General features: G+C 37.3%; 2 protein-coding genes across 3 annotated transcripts in view; both read right to left on the bottom strand.

The window, feature by feature from the left end:
• The window catches only part of LOC117957860 (zinc finger protein 638-like), a 31,923-nt gene extending 21,693 nt beyond the window's left edge, over window positions 1-10,230 (bottom strand). The window contains exons 1-3 of the mRNA XM_034893943.1: window positions 10,007-10,230; window positions 3,327-4,963; window positions 286-347 (exon numbers count right to left, since the gene is read on the bottom strand). Coding sequence (XP_034749834.1) covers window positions 286-347; window positions 3,327-4,661 — 1,397 coding nt within the window. The 5' untranslated portion in view covers window positions 4,662-4,963; window positions 10,007-10,230. The remainder of the gene's footprint in view (window positions 1-285; window positions 348-3,326; window positions 4,964-10,006) is intronic.
• Window positions 10,231-15,709: 5,479 nt separating this feature from the next.
• LOC117961573 (UPF0687 protein C20orf27 homolog) overlaps window positions 15,710-18,879 on the bottom strand; it is a 12,800-nt gene continuing 9,630 nt past the window's right edge. For both annotated transcript variants that reach the window (XM_034900365.1, XM_034900374.1), the window contains one exon: window positions 15,710-16,282. In XM_034900365.1, coding sequence (XP_034756256.1) covers window positions 16,182-16,282 — 101 coding nt within the window. In that variant the 3' untranslated portion in view covers window positions 15,710-16,181. The remainder of the gene's footprint in view (window positions 16,283-18,879) is intronic.

The raw sequence follows: 18,879 nt of genomic DNA, 5'->3' as shown, positions 1-18,879 counted from the left end.
GAACTTAATCTTATATACATAACCTAAAACGCCATGTGTAACACATCCGTGAAAATGTGATTTCATGATTTTCCAGAAGCCATTAGAGCTTTTTCTTTTTTTCTTCTGATAAAACCAGGTCTCAAAACAGGCTTAATTCCTTATTGCACCTTATTTTTGTCATATTTGACACTTTTTGACTATAAATAATTAAATGAACAATAGTTACCTCGGTAACTATGACAAAATACTGAAGATATACTAGAGGTGCAAGGCTTAAGAAGGATAAACTAAACAAGTCCTCACTTGTTACGCAGGTCTCTGCAGGCAGCAGTGTGGTTGACAGTGTTAATATGGTCAACCCAGTCCTGTAGAAAAACGACAAATGGGAAAGGAATATCACTATCAGACATGAATGGAATCAATACTCAAGAGAGTATGATGACAAACAGAACTAGCAAAATCTAAGAATCTAATAGAATTTCTGTCACAACCTGTGGCGTGCTTCCCTATGTTCAACATACACAATATACCCTTGGCATATTTGAGAAATCAAGACAGTCACACTTGACTACAAAGTCACACTTGACTACAAAAAATACTGTTAGAACACTGACACAGAGTCATTTTAAAACTTAGTTAGTCCTCCATGTAGTCAAACACAACCCCATTTGAGAACATGAGAAACTCCATTCCAAAGCACTAGATTTTCTCAAAGAACAAAGGAATAAATATTTATATTATGCTTTTGATTAGTTAATACCAACGTTTTCGTATTAACCATTTTTATATATATATATATATATATATATATATATATATATATGTGTCTATATATATATATATAGATATATAGATATATATATATAGACATAGATATGAATACATGTACCTAAAGTATAAAAGTTCATATTTACAGTAATGTTTGAATTGAACTTAATCTTATATACATAACCTAAAACGCCATGTGTAACACATCCGTGAAAATGTGATTTCATGATTTTCCAGAAATAAAATTGAGTATGTTTCCTTATAGTACATTTCCTGTACACTGTAAAGAGGCCAGGTACTTCATAAATGTCATATAGCTGGATTTAATTATTTATTTAAAAAGGAAAACAGCAAAAGTACTTTTCTTCTCTGCCAATACGTGGATATGTAAAAAAAAAAAGTTGATTAGACTTGCAAATGAAACCTCTAGTTGAGAAACTGTAGTATGTGAGTAGTTCCAAAGTTGTAGCTTTTATTAGGGGGCACTTCCGACCTTTTTGGGAGTCCTTAAAAGTCGTACTAGTTTTACTTCACCAGACAGTTGTCTTTTGAAAAACATCTTCTGAGGGGTATTTAGAAGCCTGGTTTATCTGCTTGCTTGAAGTGAAAACATCCTAATTTGTGCAATAACAAAAAAAGCTGGTTGGTAGAAAAGCTGGGTGGAAGAAAAGCTGTGGTAGGATGAGCACATGATGACACTCACCTCTGGTGTCAGTCACTGTTAATCAAATAAACCACACCCCACATCATACTTGTTTTTAATGAACAAGATGCATATGAGAAAGGAAATTAATTGCTGCTAAAATGGCAACTATAAAAACACTTCAACTTGAAATAAGTGTTTCTATAGCTGCCATCAGCTGTGAGCATCATCCAGCAGAGAGCCACAAAAGTTGCCATTGTTTATGTTTTTTTAAATGCAGAGATTGTATAGCCTATTTTTTATAATGCAAATTAAATTTGTTTTTAACTGTGTGATGATAAGTGATAGTATTAGTTGTTCTTATTGTCAGTTAACTACTAACATCCCTACTTAACACCTGTGGTTAAATACTGTGCATGTGGCTGAGAGCAACAACCACATGCTTGCGCTTAAAATGTCCCAGGAGGAGTTTTTAATTAATTAATATGAATTAGTTGATGAAGAGGGTTTACTTGTGAGGGAAAAATAATCAGAACAAACTTTACATTTCTATCTTTTGTTTATTTCTAAATGCAAAAAGCTAATTTTAAAAAGTTTCTTTTTTGTTCGGCTCTGGACTTTTTATTTTTGGTGAGGATTATTTGGACTACCACCTGGTGGAGATTCAAATAGACTGCAAATCAGTCCATTTCTTAAAAGGAGAATTCCGGTCAATTCCAACACATAGCTCTGATGTTTGTAAATTTGGAGTGCTGTCAGTAGCAAGAAAAAAAAAAAGAAGTTTTAAATGTGTTAACATTTCCGAAATGTCATTAAAAGTGCCTGAACATGTGCAGTGATTCCTTCCAGTCAGATTCTTCCTTCAGAGAATCTGACTGCTGTAGATGTAAAAGAAATGCATGAAAGTTGTGCTAATTCAGCTGTTTAGTTCCAGTGTTGAGAAGCCAGTTAGAGAGCTTAGGAATAGTCTACAAACTACATTATAGAAAAGAGATAAGACATGTAGGCTATCAATTTAATGATTAAATAAGGTAGCGTCTCCAAACTTACATCAATTATAATTTGTCTCCTGCTAGTTATACTAAAACACTTACTTAAAAAAAATAAGCATTTGCTTATTTTTCTTGAAGCACTCCTTGCAGTATCAACTCCGGAACAACCAGAGCTGAATTAGCACAACTTTCATGCCTTTCTTTCACATGATCTACTACAGTCAGATTCACCGTGTACACTCGGAAGGAATCACTGTGTAGGCACTTTTAATGACATTTTGAACATGTTAAGAGGCTTAAAAACGAGTTTAAAACTTGCCCTGTTTAAGCCTGTTGGGTGCTAACTCTAGTAGGAGGATAACACAGTGTAGACAGCACCGATTTGTTTCATTTTTCTCTCTACTGCATTCGAAATTTACTAATAACAGAGCTACGAGTTGAAATCGACAGGAAAACTGTAAACTGTCATTCCGCCGATGTCAGCTGCTATGGCAAAACAAAAACAATCATTGACAAGATTGGCTCATTGAAGATCGGCGGAAGAAAAAACTAAACGTTATCGGGGCATTGCTAGCTTTCAGCTATGATGGGGTGTTTTGCGTGATGATTGTCTAGTGCCGAAAAATATTTTTCTGTTCTGGGTCACATGCAGTTAGTACAATGTGTGATACAAATATCTGCCTGGAAGCTTTCAGAAGAAAACTAGACTATGCTTGCATAGCTAGTAATAATAATTAAAAAAAAAGGGTTTTGCTGGTTAGAAGCTAGCCAGATCATATAGATTTACTCATTTCACTAAAAATGTCAAACCATTCAAAACACTACCCGACATCAGAATCACTCATGTGGACAACTGTCTGGTGAAGAAAGCCTGCAGACTTAAACTAAACATGTGAATGTACTCTTTTCAGACATTGGTACGAGGGCATGTTGGCACTCACCTTTTCCTGATCACACTGTGTGTGGCACAGGGAGCAGGTATGGGGATACACCTTTGGAGACACAGCTGAGAAATCACTTATCATGGTGGGGTTAGGTAACTTCTTGCTGCTGCGTGGTTTTGAGCAAGACGAAGAGGAGAGAGACCGCCGCAAGGAAGCTTCATTTTTGGTTTCAGATGAGGGCCTAGGTACGGGTCCTTCACGCCTGTAGTCTCGGTCTAGATTACGAGATTTGGAGGATGATGGAAATTCTCTCCCAGGTGACCGACTGCTCTTGTGATGGTCGCTACTGGTCCTGCGATAGTCCTGGTCTCCGTGCTTGCTTGATTCACTGTTTTCCAAACGAATCTGCCGCCTTTCAACTTTATCTATTTTTGGAGCTGATGAGGAGGACGATGATGGGTACATTTTAACTGTCCTTTCACTGGACAGTGGCTCTCTTTTGAAAGTCTCTCTGGTACCACTCTCGTCCTTTGCCCGACTGGCATGACCATAGTCAATGACTTTACCTGCCGTCTGTGTAACAGTGAGAAGGCTGGGCACTTCTGGTGAGCTTGAACGGGCCAATGGTGAAGAGCGGGAAGGAGGCAGCGAAATATCATGGCTACGTGAGAACGACAATGAGGAAGCAACACTTTTCTGGTTGCCTGACTTGTTGATCTGGATGTCACGGAGTATGAATGGTAAAGTATCTGGTGTTAGCTGATCATCAGGGTAGTGACTCAGCACTTCTAAGTCCTCATTTGAAAGTCCAAAGCTAGCCAAGATGCTCCCTGCACTCTCTGGTGTGTACAAAGCCTGACCATCCCCTCCACCACAATGGTGCCGGGATTGGAGTGTTGCTGAGTCACCTCCGGGGGAAGTCCAATTTTGGATGCTTGTTCCTGCATGGCTGCTCTGTGGCTGCTGTTGTTGTGACTTGTGGCTTGCACTTGGTAGAGGATTTGCAAACAGTTTAGCTGGAGGTTGGTAGTTTGACCAGTCTACTCCTTGCTGATGGCCAGGCTGATTATCAGAGGTGGGTGTTATTGACTTAGAGTCGTAGTTTCCATGTTGACTGATCCCAGAACCTGGTCCTTGGTTCTGGTGTTGGTTTGGTCGGTTTGTATGGTCGATGAGGCGGTGATCCATGTCCCTAGCACCCCGTATAGCAAGGGCGGACTCTAGCTCATCAGGGAGCTGGGTGGGACGAGGAAACTGGAAACCCATCGCCTGAGACAGCACATTAGAGGGAGAACGAGTCTGATGTTGATTTGGAGATGGCTGCTGATGAGGGGGCCTGGAACCATTAGAGAAGTGCTGTGGCCCTTGTTGCTGGTGATGGTGGTGGTACATGGCAGCAGAAATACTTGTTGTGTGTTTCTGCAAGTTTGTTTCCACGTTAAACCCAGCAGCTGACCTGCTGTCTTTTGAGAAGACTTAGGAGAGCCAGGTGAGTAAGCAATGCCACTGCAAATTGGTTGATGTAAAACGGGTTCCCAACTGTTACAGTCAATCGGAGAGCTGTCACTGCAGCAGCAACGGGTCCAAAAATGAAATGGGTCCCTCTGGTGCTGCTGACAACGGAGACTGTTGCACTGGGCTCCAAATGAAGGGTAGGAGCAAGGTGCAAATTACTGTCGATGTGCACAGCGAGGCTGTGAGGTGGAAAGCAAAGATATACTATTACAGATGAACAAGCTTTAATTTCTCATTTCAAAAGTAGTTTGAGTCCTTTTTTTCCCCCGACACACTTTTATTAAATAATAAATTGGCTCAATCTTCATTTTGTTTGTAGTTTCCTTCCTTTAAAATTGTGGCAAATCGCTTTAAGATCTCCTTCCTGTAGTCCCACTGGGCATTTCTTTCAGGACAGGAAAGCAAAGTAGCATTATGCAACACAGAATAATCCCCAAAAAACAAACATGAAAATGTAAAATGCTAAATATGGATTTAACCTTTGGGAACACTACAAAGAACTGTAAAGCTCTTGGCCTCAAAGAAAAAGAATAACTGTATTTCTGCTTCTAAAAAAATACTTTGCTAGCTGCAATGCATTTTTCAACATTACAACACAGTGGACTTTGTTCAAACATGGCAGCCTCTTTGCCAAAATGTTCCAAAACATTTCTACAAAACAATGCTGTTTTTCCCCTCAATATTTTTGTCCAGGTAACATTATAGCATTGCAATGCTACCAATTCTAAATCACACTCACCATGTTGTGGAAAATGTAAACTTATCTTTGCATAAAGCTAGTAAAAAGGTAACAACAAGGCCTGTTGACATACTTTATACTGATTTTCAAGACCAAAAGAAGAAAGCAAGTCTACTGAAGCTAGGCTATTTGCACAAATCTTCAGTCACAGACTATCATTACACGTGACAATCCATCTTATCCAAACATGTAGCTTGTTTTTCGTATAATTATCCATAAATATACCAAAACATAATTTGGTGTGAACGATCAATTTGGTTCAGTTCTTAAGGGCATGTTTCCTTTTAACAGACCAAGCAGATCAATTTTTGACCAAATATTAGCTTTTCAGAATGCTAGGCAAACTATTCCATTGACAAAAAGATCATGTTATTTTTTTAATCAGCTTACCAGATGTTGTTTAAGGTTAAGCTTAAAGGTCAAAGTAAAGCAAAGCAGCATTTAAGTGAAGATATCACATGCAGGTTTACATAATTCCCAATACAAAAAAGGAGGGCAAACGTTGATAACATGATGCAAAAATATCTTCTGTGATTTGACAGTAGCAACATTTATAAAAAAGCCAAGCACATAAAACGTACGTCCGTAATATCCTTATGTCTGACTCGAAATTCCTCAAAAGGGTCATAGAAGTTTGGTCTTACTACCTTTACAGCTACATCACATAAATTTTACTAATGTTGGGTAACAGATGCAGAGACAATTCCCCAAATAGAAATGTCCCACATATTTGGATATTTAAACAGAAAAAAAAGCAGTTGAAGCAACAACATCCAAGCCTCAGCATCTTATCTTGTTATAAAAACTGAAGTGCTGATTCCTCACACTGCTTATTAATCTATTTTATCCATCTGCACGTTTTCAACACACAGATTTCTGCATCAGTGGTCTGGATAACCAGACAGGATTCAGTGCATTATAAACATTCTCGTACAACTCAGACCGTTATACCAACGTACCTTGCTAATATTTAGAAAGATTCAGTTAAAAAAATCCAAAACACACAGTTGCAGCTGATTCAGAAGAAAGTCACTCATTCCAGTTCTGAGGTATTTATACTGGCTTTGTGTCAAAGAATCGACTTCAAAATACTTGTTACTGTTGGTTTATAAAGCACTAGGGGTGGGAGAAACAATCTATACAGCATAGTATTGCAATATTTTCAGTAGCTATCCTGTATCGATACACAGGCGCAAAGTATCGATCTTTTATCATATATGTGTTGGTCCGTTTGTCTGCATGACAATCCCGTTCTGCAGCTATAAAACTGAAGTGAGATGAACAAACAGAAAAATTTAACTTTTTAGATAAAACAGATGTTGACAAAGTTTCCTTTTGGGGACATCATTTGAAATTAGGAAAAATTAGAAGTTGGAAAAAAGGTAAGAAATTGCAAAATATCACAGTGTATTGCAATTGGTTTAAAATCGCAATAATATATTATTGTGACATAAGTATCATGAGGCATCTGGTGATTCCCACCCCTTTTCAACACTAAACGGTTTGGGCCCAAAATACATTTCTGACCTGCTGCTACATTATAAGCCACCCAGACCTCTCAGGCCATCTTGGATACGTCTTATTATGCACCACATATCTGGAACAAACTCCCAGAAAACTGCAGGTCTGCTGCTACTCTGTTCTTTTTAACATGCATGCCCTGTTCGGGCATTTCTGTACATTTTTCTCAGATTTTTGTCATTTTGTGATCATTTTTGCTGTGTTACTGCTTATGGTATGATATTCCATCAGAAACTTTATTTTTGGTCAACATTTTTAAATCTATTGGTTTTACTCTTACATGTTTTTTATACTTGAATATGTACTTTTATACTTTATACTTGATTCATTTTGTACCCTCTGGACACCTTCGGGGAAAAAATATTTTAAAAAACTGATATTAGATCATCATATATCAATATTTCTTTCAGCTTTTTCCATAAATAACTTAAACTTCATCTTTTAACTTGCTCAAAACTACCATTCAATCATTTAAATGATTGTAACCCTTTAAATGCAAGTTTATTTATTTAAAGTATTTAATTGTTTATTACAAAAAAAAACAATAAATTAATTTTCTTTGTAAATAAATAATGTATTGTAAATTAAAAAAATGTTCTTCCTTAAAATTCATATTTGTGTATAAGTATACACACCCCTATGTTAAATTCCAATAGAGGCAGGCACTTTTTTATTTTTAAATGCTAGTTATGGATCAGGATACTATGCATCCTGATTAAAAACAAAAAGAACTGGTTAAGGGTCCCTTAGCCTTTGGAATTAAAATAACCCCACATCATCACATAACCTTCATCATACCTAGAGATAGGCATGGGGAACTTTCCATAAGATCATCTCTCAATGCAAATCAAACCAGCTATTAGGCTAACTGAAAAAAAAAACACGCCAATCTCTATGTATGGTGAAGGATATGTGATGATATGGGGTTAATTTAATTCCAAAGGCCAAGGGAACTTGATCAGGATGCAAAGTATCTTAGATCCATCAAATAGCTGGCCTTTAAAAATAAAAATGTGCCAGCCTCTATGGGAATTTAACATAGAAAATTGGTGTCCTTAAAAGATTGGATTTTCCAAAATTCTTTGAATTAAGGCATTAAGATAATTTTTTTAATTCCTCTTTTTAATCAACTTTAGCATGAGTGTGTAAACTTATTCTAGCAACTGTATATCAATGTTTTTTTTCTTGTTCTTTTCATAAACAAATTTACTTTTAACTTGCTCAAAACTACCAAACATTAAATCATTTTCAGGATTTTAAATTTAATAGCCAGTTTAATTCTTTGACGTAATTATTATTTATGAAAGACCCAACAGAACCTTAATGATTTTCCCTAAAATTAAATCATAAGGCAATGGGGCATTGATGGTGATTAGAGTTTTGTATATGTCAAAGATTATCAACAAAACTAATTAGATTGCATTAGTATTTTTTTATGTAGTGCCAGATACTCCCTCTGGACACCTTCCTGGACAAAAATGCCTCATTGACTTCCATTAAAACCACATTTTTATCTCACTGCCTTTAAAGTGCAAACCATGCATCCTGTGATGTCAGCTTTTAATTTTGAATAAAAGTGCTGATTTGACATTTTTACTGTTTTCCACCAGATTCAACCATTTTTCCTTTGTAGGTCAATGCATGAAATTATTGTATGTTTGCCAGTTATATTATGGAACCGTGTGTTTGGAATGTTTATTTTTTGAGCGAGATATAAGTTTATTAAGTGATTTATGAAAAACGCAGAAAGAATATTGATATATGATGATTTATTATCAGTTTTATGGACATGTACATTTTGCCACAATAGGTATCCATAGGGAGTATCTGGCACTACGTAAAAAAAAAAAAACTAATGTAATCAAATTAATTTTGTTACTCATCTTTGACATATCCAACACTCTAATCACCACCAAAGCCCCATCTCTATATTGTTCATTATATGGGGGGGGGAATAATTTTTTTTGTAATAAATGATGAAATACTTGAAATAAATAATCTTTAATTTTAAGGGTTGAAATCCTAAAAATGATTGAATGTTTGGTAGTTTTGACCAAGTTAGAAGTTGTTTAAGAGATTAATGGGCAAAGAAGCAGAAAACAATATTTATATATGATGATTTAATAGCAGTTTTTGAGTGCTTGTACATTTTTGCCACGAAGGTGTTAGTAAATTTAAGGAGGGCACAAGGGTTAAAATCCAGGCTGACCCTTTATTAATGTTGCCTTTTTTTAAAAAGCAAATATAATATACTATAATGTACATTATATTCACGTATGTTATCTGTTTTTATACTTTTAATTGATTTAACTGATCATTAATGTTATCTGTAAAGCCCTTTGAATTGCCTTGTTGAAATGTGCTATAGGCCAACAAATAAAGCTGCCTTGCCTTGTTTTATTTTTGCGTGCATGCATCACACGAAGGTTGATACTGCACTTTATACTTATATAAGCAACTGGGGTCTAAGAGCAAGGTACATGGCTTAGCTGAAGAGAATTGAAGGTCCTAAGGACATAAATATACACCAGGCAGGCAGATTATGATTATTAAAGGCCAATTATTTCATGGATCCAGGACACAATGCATCCTGATAAATCTCCCTTGGCCTTTGGAATTAAACTAACCCCACATCATCACATGGCCTTCACCATGGGTTTCTCGTTATTAAGTTTTGTGGTTGTGTTGTGCTTCAAACGAAAAAACAAACAAAACGTACACGGACCTATATAAGCAACTGTTAATAGTATGACAAAATAAATGCCGTATTTCTTCAAATCATAATGAAAACAGGAGAGTAAACGACCACCCTACGTGGAACCACATACCAGCCATTTTGGATGTATTTACCAATGTTATCTAGCTAGTTAACGTTGCTACCAGGAGGAAAGCATATCAACATTTTCGTTACATTTAATGACCACTTGTGCCATTTTCGAGTGCATAACACATTCATAAATACCTTTCGCAATGAATCGAAGTGTGCCTTTGTTGTTACCGGAAAGTCTTAATTCCTTTTCTGACCGGAGTCATGTATCTGAGTTCCGCCATGAGAAAGCAAGATACTCCTAACATTCTTCTTTTGGTTTAAGGACGGGTTGCAACCGGTTGCAGCAGTTACTTGTAAGGTGTATACCGCCACCTATTGTACCGGAGTATTTAGTAAGCTACTTTGTCCCTGAATTGTCCCTTTACATCATTGGATAAAATAACGAACTAGGGAGAGCAGCAACTACACAGGGTTTAACGAGTAATAGGCCTATGTAAAGCAGAAATTCCTTTGGAGCTTGGTTGAGGTGGTGGATGGGTCAACACAAGACTTTCACCCAGGAGACCGGGGTTAGTCTCCCGCATGGCATCTTCCCTAAAGTTACCTTTTTCTTTAACTGTCCCGTATCTTTTCGCGTGTCACGAAAGCGTAAGCCCACCCACGACCTTTTCCTGAACCCAACTGTTTCGTTCTTCCTGCGTGTCACGTTTTTATAATAGGGTCAGAGTGCTAGCGTGCTTGTGTGGAGCATTCAGACCACCACAGTTCCAGATTAAAACTGTAAAATCACCCATTATCAAAAAGATGTGTTCTAAATGAAGAAAGATGCGGAAAAGCACCTTGCTACTGCCCCTCACTTCATTAAGTCCTAACAGTAGTGCATCCAAAATTGATTGGGGAGCAGCTCGCTTCCCTTATTCTTCAGCAGCTTCATTGGAGGTGAAAGCCTTGTGGTGGCTGCCTGAATTGGCTGGAACTGGCACTGAATTTCAGGGTCGTAGGATACATCAGGAAAAAATCCAAACCTCTGCTCCACGGTGAATCCATGACTTGGTGAAAGGCTTGGCGACGCTTGACCGTAAAGTTGCTGCAATCTGGGGGGAAATTAATTCTGGTTGAGTAGCAAAGCACATTAAAATCAGTGTACGAGTGGCTGTGTTGTTTTTCTCCGGGTGACCACTGTAAAACCGGTGGGCTCTCATAATTTTGATCTGAACATCAGCTATTTTAGGAGAGAACGTGAGAGATATTGAATAGCGTTAGACCCTTCTATTCCCTCCGGCACCCCGACAATGCGAATAATGCATCTTTGGTTTCCATATTCAAAGTCTGCTAACTTTGCCTCCATCTCCTGCAGAATATGGCCATGGCCATCAAGAATACTTGAGTTGCTTTCCACGGTAGTTTTTAGAATATTCACGTCAGATCTGAGCCAAGAGTTGCAGTCAGAGATGCTAGCTGAGCATGAATAGCAGCTAGCTTTACCATGTTGTTGTCTCCCACCACAACTCACTGATTTCTGTAGGCCAGGGCAATGTCATCCAGAGTAACTCTATCTTTAGATAATGAGGTTCAGAGATATTTAGTGCCCAGCACAATAATTTCAGTTTTGTCTGAGTTTAATAATTGAGAGAAAATTGTACGTCATCCAGCATTTTATATCTTAAATGCATGCTTGAAGTTTAGCTAACTGACTGGTTTCGTCTGGCTTGATTGATAGGTATAATTGGGTGTCATCCGCATAACAGTGAAAATAAATGGAGTGTTTCCTATTGTTTTTGCCTATAGGAAGCATTTATAAGGTGAATTGAAGTGGTCCAAGCACTGAGCCGTTGCTAACTTTAGCATGCCTGGAGGAAACATTGTTAACATTAACAAATTGAGATTGATCAGATACACTAAATGTTCGAGTCTCTGTAACAGGATGGTATGGTCAATAGTGTTGAATGCAGCACTAAGATCTAGAAAAGACAAGTACAGAGACAAGTCCTTTGTCTGAAGCAGTTAGAAGGTTGTTAGTAATATTCACCAGTGCTGTCTCTGTGCTATGATGCATTCTAAATCCTGACTGAAAATCCTCAAATAAACTATCGCTATGCATAAAGTCACATAACAGATTAGCAACTCAGGATCGAGAGTGTTTTTTTTCAGAAGAGGAATTTATCAAAGCTACTTTAAATGACTGGTTATGACCTGTTAATATGTTAACACGTCATAACACATAACCACAACGATCATATCTAGTAATAAAGTGTTAACCACGGGTTACGCTTCTTTAAGTAGCCCAGTTGGGTTGGGGTCTAAGAGCAAGGTAGATGGCTTAGCTGAAGAGAATTGTAGGTCATAAGGACATAAATATACACCAGGCAGGCAGATTATGATTATTAAAGGCCAATTATTTCATGGATCCAGGACACAATGCATCCTGATAAATCTCCCTTGGCCTTTGGAATTAAACTAACCCCACATCATCACATGGCCTTCACCATGGGTTTCTCGTTATTAAGTTTTGTGGTTGTGTTGTGCTTCAAACGAAAAAACGTACAAGGACCAGGTCAGTGCTTGAATTTCACTCCTTTACTGTTCACTTTATAAATGTGAGATTAATTATTAAATTGAGCAATAGCTGTATTTTTAGAATGTATCCACAGTGCAGTTATTGGCCCCTGATTCCTGGGGGGTGCCCCGTTTGATTATTTGTTTAGATAATAAAGTTATTAATACACATTAATTACTTATTACTCATTACTTACAATTAATTTTGATAAAATTTCTTTGATAATTGCTTATAATAGTAACACTGCTTGTCTGAAAACTACGTGAGTGAGGCAATCTGGTACATTTTCCAGGGACAGTCTTTACAGTTTTATAAGGTACGTTTACATGAAACTCAATAGTCCACGAATAATCCCAAAATTAGCCCGATCAGAATAAAACTGCCTCATGTATTCTGATGTGTCAATCAGAAGAGACTGACTTGATCTTGGAATTTTCAACCGGGTTTAGGGGGTTGGTGTAAACTTTTGATATTCTGACCTAGGTGCACTGTACCCTGACTTGGGCAGTAGTTGTAGAAAAGTAGCTTTGCACAAATCTTCTGTCAGACTAAGAAAATCCATGCATATAGTTCCAAATGATGGAACTCTTTTTAAATCAATCTGCATAATCACAACTAAGGATTTTCCTTGGGAAAAAGTTCTGATGGCAGTAAATCAGATCAAATGAGAGAGAATTTCTTTCACAATCAAATCTTAAGACCAGTGAAGATTCATACCCCTAGTGACTAGCTAGTCTTTTAAAGGAAGCACCAAACCAGCATTTAAGCAGTAAATGTACTTTATTTATCAGTGTGATGTAGCAAAACATTGAGTTCACAGGAAGGATCAAAGACATAAGAGTCACCTTATGTAATATAAATGTGTTAAAACATAAAATTGCTTGACCTTGTATAGTATACATTTGAGTCCATACTTTATTGACATTAAGTAAGACAAATTGTATAGTCCCCTGATCTGAAGATGATGTATAGTGGCAGGACACAGTAAGAAAAAAGAGCACCACAAATAAACAATCAACAAGTTTAAACAAACAGCTTTGATAGCAGTGCAGCAGAACCATCCTTACAATAGCGGAAAGAGAGACAGAGCAGGGACCCCATACAAATATTATAGAAAAATGTAATTGCATATTAAAGTGGGCCATATTAATGAAAATGGATGGATGGATATACATAACATAACTTATACATCATGTTTTAAATTTGCACAGTGTATCCTTAAGCTTAACTGTATCTGTGGATGGCTACCACAGTGGTTACCTTAGTTACCTTGTCCTCAAAAAGGACTTTTTTAGTTTTTTTTTACAAATAGGTTTCTAATAATATGTTAGATTAATGTTAACATTATTTTATATAATAGCATATTTTTAGACATATCTGCAGACTGACAAGTCAAACTGAATGAATAATCATGATATTGGCCCAGTCAGATTAAAACTGCCTCATGTGATAGTGTGTTCCATTTCCTGACCTTGGAAGCCAGAGCTAGGCATTAAGTCCAACCCGAGTTGACTCCATTTAACAAGTTAGATCCCAATGTGGGGTTAGCTCTAGCCAGGTTAGCCATTGTTAGCAATACCATTTGATACAACGCATTATGCTGTTTTTGGTGAATACAAATAGTGTAACATGTCCACTCATAGAAGTTGAAAAGGACTGTGTGTACAATTTATTTATACAAATAAGACTGCTAATAAACAGTATTTTACTTCAGCTTTTACTGCTGTTAATGCAGCCATGTTGGTTTTTGAGCTTGGGCTACTGCAAGTGTCTAACTTCCCAACTTCCAACTATGACCTCAGAAATTCCTACTTCCAAGTCCAAATGGAATGCACTATAACCACGTCAATCAGAAGAGACTGGCCCAATCAAAAGGAATTCTCAACCGGGTTGAGAGGGCTGGTATACACATTTGATAATCTGTTCAATCGAAAATATATTAGTGCCTAATAAACATGTAAATACTTATTTGCATGGCTGATACAACTTTTAGTTGGTCTCTACAAAAGTGTAAGTATTAGCCTTCAATTTTAAAAGGCAGAACCAATTCAACTCATTCAATACTCCATGTTTTAGATTAATTTAATTTTGTCCATATAGTTGGGGGTGGGGGATTCCTATTCTTCTGTTATATTTTCAGCAGACTAGACGCTCCACAGCCGGTGGAACAACTTTGCACAAGTCGAAAAAGTTCTTTTCTGTTGAAATGTGTTGGGGTTTTTAAACACATATCTTGTCGGATCACTTCATTTAGTAATCAAAAACTTGGTTTACTCCTGAAATAAATAATTGTGGTTGCAGCCCCCCTATTCTAAAATTACAATTCAATACCAACATTTGACACATTTCTGTTGCCACTATGGTCTATTATTCATCCAACCTGATTTGATTCCATTTCTTGACATACAATATAAATAATGCTAAGAAAGGGAAAAACTGCCATCTTTTTCTCTGTTAGACCATTAACAGTGTATAAAAACAACAATACGTATACGTACAATACGTATTAATATGACAGTATGTGCTGCCTCTTTTTTATGTTCAACAGTTATATTGTACATATTTGTTGCTATATTTGTTTATTTCATATTAATGTTTAATATATTTACATATGCAGTGCACCAACCATCAAGGAATCTTCCTCGTAAGTGTTACTTGCTTGGCAATAAATCATTTCTTATATACACATAACAAAAAACAGTCAATAGAACAGATGCTTAAGACAAACGGCTATAAACGCTCTGAGAAATAAACACGCTTGTTGTTTCCATATTGTGAATTAAAGCTCATGAACACACTGAAGTTGGTAGAAACGGCTTCCCAACTGGGGAAATGGGACCATTTAAGTAGCATGTGAATGCACCATTGGTCTGCACTTTCCAAGCGCCATCCTAGTATATTGGGATTTTACATTTTTTTATAATAAAGATCAAATAACACTGATTATTGTGTAATTACCATTGAGCAAGTCTAATGTTTTTTATGTACCTGAATCACAAACAATGTATTGTACTGCATACTTCTATGGTAGGTGTGTTAAGGAACAGTTACTTTACAGTCTATAACTAAATGTGTGGTGTTTATCATGAGTTTTATTTGGCCATGACTTGGTGTATAATGTAAATTATAATAATATTAATAATAATATTAATAAATAAGTACTTGTGTGCATAATGTGTAAGCTGGCTAGTGTTTGGTGCTGGTTTACTGTACCTCCAACAACAAAATTGGAAAACATTTGTCAAATGACCATCCAGAGCAGCAAGCTGGTTGTATTTTAAGCTTTTTAGGGGAAAAGGTCTAGTTATCAAACACATATTTTACACATTTAAGCAATAGATGGACGAAATTTTAAGTTGAAGTGTTGCCTTGTCACCTGCTCCATCCCGCTCACACCATGAGTTTGAAGCATGCCTGCGTCACTTGACAAACAGCTTATTAAGCAAGGATGGGAAATCTTTCTCACTCCACGCTGCTTACATCCTCTGATGTCATGTGATGTTTCCACTTTCTCTGGTGAGACCGAAGGGGATTTCCCAGCCTTGGCTAGACAATAACAGTGTATTCTATTATTTTCTATGATACTGCATTTTTAAACCGTTTCAGTATTTGTTTGACCTGTATTTTTCCAACAAATATTTTGAAATTTCACTATAGCAAAACATAGTACCACACATTATTTTTTATCACTCAAATTAAGCTGTTTCAAATTTGGGGACCATAGTTTAGTGTTTCTATACTATCATGCTGGGCCAGTCACTGAATAACATTGTTTTAGATAAATACACATGAAACTTAAGAATCTTTTCATCATATCTTCTCACAGACGCTGCTGTGCTTTGTGTGGGTGTCTTTCCGAGCGCTCAGGCACCTCACCCCCTCCAGCAGCATGGGAGTCCCGTGTTGTGGATCTGTACAGAGGAAAATAAATAGAAGAGGACAGGTATTATACTTGTCAGGTGTCAGGCTCAGTCAGAGCTTAGGTAATACAGTCTTTGTTGGCAACCTTCTATATCAAGACACTGATATCCACAACTCAAATATATTCCATTTACTGTCAAAAAGGAGTAAAGAAACTTTAAAATTTAAGAAGCAGAATTTTTACTTTGTCTTTAAAAAATTGTTTAAACCAACTTTGTATTTTAAATTAGCCCTGTGTCATCTTTGTGTGGAAAATGTGTGCAAATGAATCAGGCAGACATTGAAAGACCTGGGGCCTCATTTAGAAAACCTGTTACGCAAGAGATTCTTATGTGAGCAGAGTGACATTTTCGGTAGCAACACTCCTTGCATAAGTTGGGATTTATAAAGAATTTCCATGCGGAAAACTGGACACATATCTATGCATGGAAATTCTTCCTTTTGACCATTTGTGTGATGCTGAGTAACGCTCCCAAGGCTTTGTAGACTAGGTTTTAGTGACCTCCGGTGGTAACACGAAATTTCACATGGATAAAATACTCTGGAAGCAGAGCACACAGCCTGCATCCAAAACACCTGCACCACTTAACCCTTGTGTGATAAACAGCCAATTTTCCTAGGTCTGGAGGACCCACCACATTATTAGGCTTTTAAATCAATACAGACAACAATTTATGTCACAGAAAATGAGCAGAAGTCGATACGTTTGAGTAAGAAGAAATTAGAATGGTTTCTGTTGTAGCAATTTTAGTGTGTGTTTTTGTTAGTGGTAAGTTGTATAGGGGTGACGCTCCTCCACCTGCACACTAGGGGCATAGGCAGGAAATCACAGTGGTTACGGAACGCTTTATGAGGAAGTCACAGGTGAATAGCTTGAGTGGAATTACGGTCTGGGAAGCCACACCGTTTTTCAACCGTGCATGCATGAATTTGTGTATTTTTGGGATGGATTTTGTCATGCCCCGTCGCATCGTGTTTACCGTTTTTGCACACCTATGAACTCAATTTACGTCAAGCAGCAGTGTTACTTAAGTAGTTTTATTCAACATAAAATAAAGTGTTAATGGCATTCCATTGCAAACCGAAATCGTCATCGCAAAAGTTGAAAAACTACGCTTGAATGGACGGATTACGCGGAATTTTGGAAGGCAGAAGCACAGCGCCCCAGCTGATTCAACTCAATGAACGCCGACAGGAGAAATTGGACGCTGATAAATGAAAGTGGGCTAAAGCAACACCGAAGAATAACGGTAGGATTGTTTTGGAATCATTTAGCTGTGTGGAAGACATTTGACTTCTCACAATTAGGATACAGGTAAATCCTGCTTCAATTCTAAAATAAAGCTTTCGGTAGCATGTCTAAATCAGTATCAAAATGAGTAACGTGGATATGAATGCACTTGTCAATCAAAGTAAAACGGAGAATGAACTTTGTATAAGACCAGTTAAACTCATGGTTAAAGCTTTGGAAGTAAAAATACTATCAAATCAAAAAGAAAGGACCCTTGGGATAAAGAAATTCAACAAACTGATGCTTTCAAAAAAAATGTGTCCAAGGTACAAATCACATGATACTTTTCTTAAAAATTGTGTGAAAACAGAGTAGCATGAATCATTGAAATCATTGCTATCAAAGGAGGATGTGTCAAAACAAAACAAATGTTTTGGAACCAAATGAACAGCACAGAGCTGCTAACTTTTCCAAAAACCTTGGAGTGAGATTGTAACTGTAAGTATATTTTCCCACACATGATGTGACAATTTGAAAATTCCAGAGCCAGAGAGCGCTCTTGAACCCCCTCATTGTCTCTGAAAACACAACTAATCGATCGTGAGATCAACAGGTAGATCAATAGATAAACTCATCTTTCAGAAATTTGACCGACCGGGTTGACACTTCAGCGTTAGAAATCGGGGGTGTGGCGTGTGAAACCAGTCAAATGCGTGTGTCTCACAGCCAATTCGTGAGTGTTGGCAACCCTGACAGCCATACAGAAATAACTAAAAGGATTAAAGAGTGGTTGCTTGACACTAAGGAGCAATGCAAATATGATGGTGCTGATGACAATGAAGTTGTCAATGCTGCGGCACACATGACTTTGATCACTGATAATATTGGTCCAAATGTTGGTGGTTAAAGGTACACATCAGCTTCCTGCTCCAGCCACAGGTCTTTAAAGTCATCAACCTCCTCTGCAAAGCAGAGGCTGAAAGGGCTACTCTTTTTGCTATGGCAGCTACACTAAAAGAAAAGCTTGACCTGGAAGTACAGGAGGAACAAATTAGACAAAAGTAGGAGGTGCTTGAATTGCAAAGTCAAATTGCTGCTCACACAGCAAAGGTTACAGTGCTTAAGTACAGAGGTTCTGAATGAATTCATATCTGAAAAGGTCAACAATAAAAATCCTCTCTCAGATCCTCTGCTATGAAATTTGTTCCCCAAAGTTCAAGCCATCATTTCAATCATCCACCAAAAGGAGGCAGCAAAGCCACAGTGTCAATGGGGACACGACCATAGACCGTTAATATAAATGGACAGAGCATGAGTGACGTCACCCATTGGTTTGTGGAGATCAGAAATGAGTCG

This window comes from Etheostoma cragini, chromosome 2 (assembly GCF_013103735.1).
Source record: "Etheostoma cragini isolate CJK2018 chromosome 2, CSU_Ecrag_1.0, whole genome shotgun sequence".
Lineage (NCBI taxonomy): Eukaryota > Metazoa > Chordata > Actinopteri > Perciformes > Percidae > Etheostoma > Etheostoma cragini.
This window is presented reverse-complemented; position numbering and strand designations above follow the sequence as displayed.